Source organism: Orycteropus afer, unplaced genomic scaffold (genome assembly GCF_000298275.1).
Source record: "Orycteropus afer afer isolate SDZICR_OR568_19922 unplaced genomic scaffold, OryAfe1.0 scaffold00060, whole genome shotgun sequence".
Lineage (NCBI taxonomy): Eukaryota > Metazoa > Chordata > Mammalia > Tubulidentata > Orycteropodidae > Orycteropus > Orycteropus afer.
Genome location: NW_006921647.1, coordinates 11,065,946 through 11,070,659, shown reverse-complemented (window position 1 = coordinate 11,070,659; position 4,714 = coordinate 11,065,946). Strand labels below are relative to the sequence as shown.

The following is a 4,714-nucleotide window of genomic DNA, read 5'->3' as shown; positions in this document are numbered from 1 at the left end:
GAGGCAGTATCACTACGGAAGTAGATTGCCCCATCTTCCTTCCGAGGAGTGGCTGGTGGGTTTGAGCCGCCAGCATTCTGGTTAGCAGTCAATTTACTGAGGACTAAATGCATGTTAGCTGGTAAAACAAGCTGTGAATAACTTTCCCAATGCCTGGCTTCCAGTCCTCATTCATCATACACCTTTACTGTATTAGTTTCCCAGTTAGTTTCACTCATCTCCAAATGTACACAAAGTTTGACATATTGCAGGCCTCAAGAAAGGTCAGCTAAATACCATTCTTTTGGTATTCAAAAATTAAGCTAAAGATCAAGTTCAAACTCTTTCGAGCTGGGCAGCATGAAGGTGCTTCATATTCTAGCCCCTACTTATCCTTCTAATCATGGCCATAGCAATTTTCCCATGTGCATCTTATTCAAATTTATCAGCTTACTAAAATTTACCACACTATCTTCTTTCTCTCTTGATCCTGTTCCTTTGAACTTGGTGTGTGTGTGTGTGTGTGTTTCCCCCACCTCTGCCTACAATGTTTAGCTCTGCACTAATTACCTACTTGAAATTATCTAGATGTTACAGAAAAAGAAACTATGGCACAAACAAGTAATTGGCTAGGATCAAAATGGGATGGTAGCTGGACAAGATATCAAAGTAAACGTTCTTTCGACTGTATTCGTACTTTTCAAACTCTTCCAGTGAGCACTCTTGTTGACAGAAAAAGAGTTTAACTCCTATTCCTCAGCTTGGGCATTACTGACAAACTGGGCCAAATTGTGTTATGTAGGCTGAGCTTTACATTGTAGGATGTTTATCTTCTACCTACTAGATGTTAATAGCACACTTCCCCTACCCACGGGTGTGGTAACCAAATAGGTCTCCAGATATTGTCAAATGTCCCTTGGGAGGCACAATCACCCCAGATGGGTACTCTAGATTGATTTCTGGTATATCCTTTATTAAGAAGTAAGTATTAGGGAAGCAGTGGGAGGAAAGAAACCAGTCCTCTCCTCTTCGTCCACAGCACTAGAGTACTAGTAAAGTGTCTGTGGCTTCCCAGGATTCATTTTCCACTAAGAAGTAAAGAGAGTCGGATATGATTTAAGTTTCTTACCAAAAAAATGGAGTAAGTCACAGATAACTAGAGATTTACAACTGTGCATCTTGGTGTTTATGGAGGGGAAGAAAAAGAGGAAGGAATCTAGAGCTGAGTCCCTACTTCTTCCAGGAGTACATTTGGCCTCGAGTCTAACAATACAGGGACAAAGGGAGACAGCTCAACATGACACCAATCCTACTTTGACACTGAATAGATGAATACAACGTCCTTTATTCCCCAGTCACCATCCAACATAAACACTAAAGATGTAAATACAAGCATCCAAATAGCCACAGAACACAAAAATTATTTTATACTAAGGCAATATCTGCAATTCCAAGAACTGAGCTTTTATGTTTAATAAAACACAGCTCACTTCACCTATAAGCTATTCCCTTAGCATTTGCTAACAAGTTAAAAAAATAAAAAAAAAAGCAAAATTCTGTGGAAGTTACCCAAGATAATCGGTTTAGAGTGGCGGGAGCTACAGACTGCATGTAAACCTGTACATATACACACATGCACATTCGTGCACACACACAAACCTTTCTTTTCACCAATATTTAAAGACATTTTTCTCTTTGTCTTTTAAAAAAATAATTCAGCTCTGCTTCCTATATTTTAATATTGTTTTTAAACATCTATAATTTAATGTTTTTCCTAAGAATTCATACTACAAATTTTGTTTTAAGTAGTCTCCTAAAGATCTAGCTAAAATGAAGTTAGATAGTACATATAAAGTGAATGGAATGCCATCAAGTCTCCGGTTTCCCATCTGAAAAGTAGATACACATACATTTAGTTATTAAAGTTGCTGTGATGATCAAATGAAGGGTCCTGTGTGCCCAGTATCTGAGCACCTAGTGTTCACTCAATAAATGGCTATTATTAGCACTTTTGTAACTATTTATACCTAAAGGTTTCTGAAACTCTTGTTTCTTCCACAAAGTCATACAGAAACATGCTGTGGAGAAGAGAAAATAATATTCCACAAACATATTTTACATACTAGACGCAAACACAAGATGAGTATTATTTGTGACAAAAGAGTAGAGCAAGAGAAAAACTGGAAATGTTCTGTGCTTTGTTTGAACAGACACTTGAAAAAAATTCTAATGTCAATTACATCTGTTATCCAGCAGCCAGCCAATGTTCCTTCCTGCTTATAAGAAAGAAAAAAAAAAAAACAGAGAGAAGAAAATCAGAGAAATGATATACTGGACTAGAGAGTGTGTTACATTCAATACATAATTCCAAAATGACAATACTCTACTAACTCTTCTAAGAATGACAGTAAAAGGTCAAATACCTTGCAAGAAACCTGGGTTTAGATTTTTCTGTTTATCTAATTAATAAAAGTCTACTGGAAACAATGTTTCTTCTTAAAGCCAAACCTACTGACTTAAGACATAACGCTAATAAACTACTGCTATGGTTTGTTAAACTCTTCCTCTGGAATTATAATAAATAAAAGCATTATTCAATTCAAAGCTAGTTCCACTAAAAAAATTAATTCAAGAAGTATTAATAACAAATCTAAAATATCTGGATTCCCCTACAAAAATGTCAGCTCCGTTCCCAAGAAACCTACTCAAAGAAAAGACAAATGTTCTTTAATTCTTATTCTCTGGCGTAAACACGGATTTTTAATCAAGGGCCAGGTTGGGACAGAAGGTGCAGTATAAGGTTCTGGGAAATATACTTCCAACACTCCCATGAAGAGTTCCATTAAAAGGGTCCAAATAAGAATACAGTTAAAGTAATTCATAAGCATTCCGCCAAATGCCGTATATATTCACAGCTCCGTAGCAAAACTTGTACAGTTCTTAGCTTTTAGCTGGCTACTGGCAAGCCTGCCAGAAAACGTGTACTCTACACTCATGACCTTTCCAATAATGAACTCAAGGAAGGCTATAGCAGGAGGGGCCGTGGGATCCTACTCCAACCTCTCCATTTTACACAAGAGGCTGAGGCATGAAGTAAAGTTGATTCTCTCAGCCGTTTGGTATTAAAGCACTCTCTAGAACCTAGGACTTTTGATCCCGCAACCTAACCCAGCGCTTTCACTGCCTGTGTGACCTTTAACTTCGGTGTCTTAATATCCTCATCTGCAAAATGGGAATCACAGGACCCATATCCCGGAGCTGCTGCGAGAAGTCAAGCACAGAGCCACGTTCGCAAGCTCGCGGCGCCGGGACCCACCTGCACGCTGGGGAAGGCAGTCTTGAGCAGGTAGAACATCTTGCGGTTGGACAGCACGTCGCCGCTGGTCATCTTCTCGTCGGCTCCCTCCCGCGTCTTCCCCTTTGACTTCTCGTGTAGGGCGTTGCTCTCGCGAACGCGCTTCACCTCTTCGCCGCCGCGGGCGGCGGCCAGCACCGACACAGCCAGCAGCTCGCGCAGATCCACCGTGCCCCCATCGACCGCAGGCGCCGGCCCAACCGCACCGCCGCCCGGCTCGCCGCCCAGGCCGAAGAGGCTGAAGCGGCCGGCCAAGAAGCCCGAGTAGAGGTGGTAGAGCACGCCAAGCCCCAGCAGGCAGAACACTGCAACCCCGAGGGGGGACAGGCGGATGCCCATGGGAGCCATAGCGCCGCAGTCGGCAATCGGGCAGCCGCCCTCACAGGCCTCCACGGCCAGGCGTCGCGCGGACTACACCGGCGACCGCTCCCAGGAGCCCGTGCACCCCATTGCGCCCTACAAAGAAAGCCCGAGCCCGGTCGCGAAGACCCCCTGCCACTGCTCCCCGTGCCCAACCGCCCACTGGCAGAGCTACCCCGGCTTCTCAGCCGGCCAGCAGATCGTACCTCCACGTTAGCCAACGACTGGAAGGTGAAAGGGGAGCGTGGGTGTGTATCCGGGTTACGCGCGGGGCGTGGCCAGAGTGGTGGGGCGGGGCGAAAATCACCCTCCCCCTAGGGGCGTGGTCATGGCAGCGGGGCTTGGGCTTCGCGGGGCCGGCCAACTGCCAACGTCTCTCTCCGAGGCACTGAACTATTCAAGTTGATTTTGTCTTGGTCGAAGTGGCTTTTGGGCTTTGGAATCACGCCTGGACGGGGCATTGCTGCTTTCCATGCAGGAAAGGATGCTGTCTTGTGGATATTCAAATTAAATCTCCCTTTGAGCGACAACGTGTGGCTGAATAAATCCCAGTGACAGTGTACTCTTGTCATCACTTACTCTGAGTATTGAAGAACGGAGGAAAACATTAAGCAGATATAAAGGAGATCATTGTGAGGTGTTTTTGCCAGCTCATGTGTAGACGGAGGCTATGGCTTTAAATCTCCTGTCAGCGTTGTTCTTTTCAAGCAGGGGAGGAGGTGAGCAGTGAGGGGGAATTTTACTCCTTTATTTTGTTGACATGTCCTGTTGTAATCTAAATGCTTATGCATATGTACTTGTATATATATGTAGATTTTCCCCTTTACCTCCACCTATCAGCTGAAGAACATGCCTTATGCCTGGACTTTTCATAATGAAAGAAAATACACCTGGTTTCTCTTATTTTCAAAGATATTATTTACCCTATTCCCAAAGGAAAGGTTCTAGATCATATGCCACTTCCTGAAATGGATGAAGATCGATCAGTTCTTTTTGGTACAGTGACTCTGTGTATTCCTG

The 4,714-nt window shown here is 43.6% G+C and overlaps 1 protein-coding gene across 1 annotated transcript in view; it reads right to left on the bottom strand.

Annotated features, from left to right (window-relative positions):
* The window catches only part of BPNT2 (3'(2'), 5'-bisphosphate nucleotidase 2), a 53,048-nt gene extending 49,366 nt beyond the window's left edge, over positions 1 to 3,682 (bottom strand). The window contains exon 1 of the mRNA XM_007939492.2: positions 3,296 to 3,682. Coding sequence (XP_007937683.1) covers positions 3,296 to 3,682 — 387 coding nt within the window. The remainder of the gene's footprint in view (positions 1 to 3,295) is intronic.
* Positions 3,683 to 4,714: the final 1,032 nt, after the last annotated feature.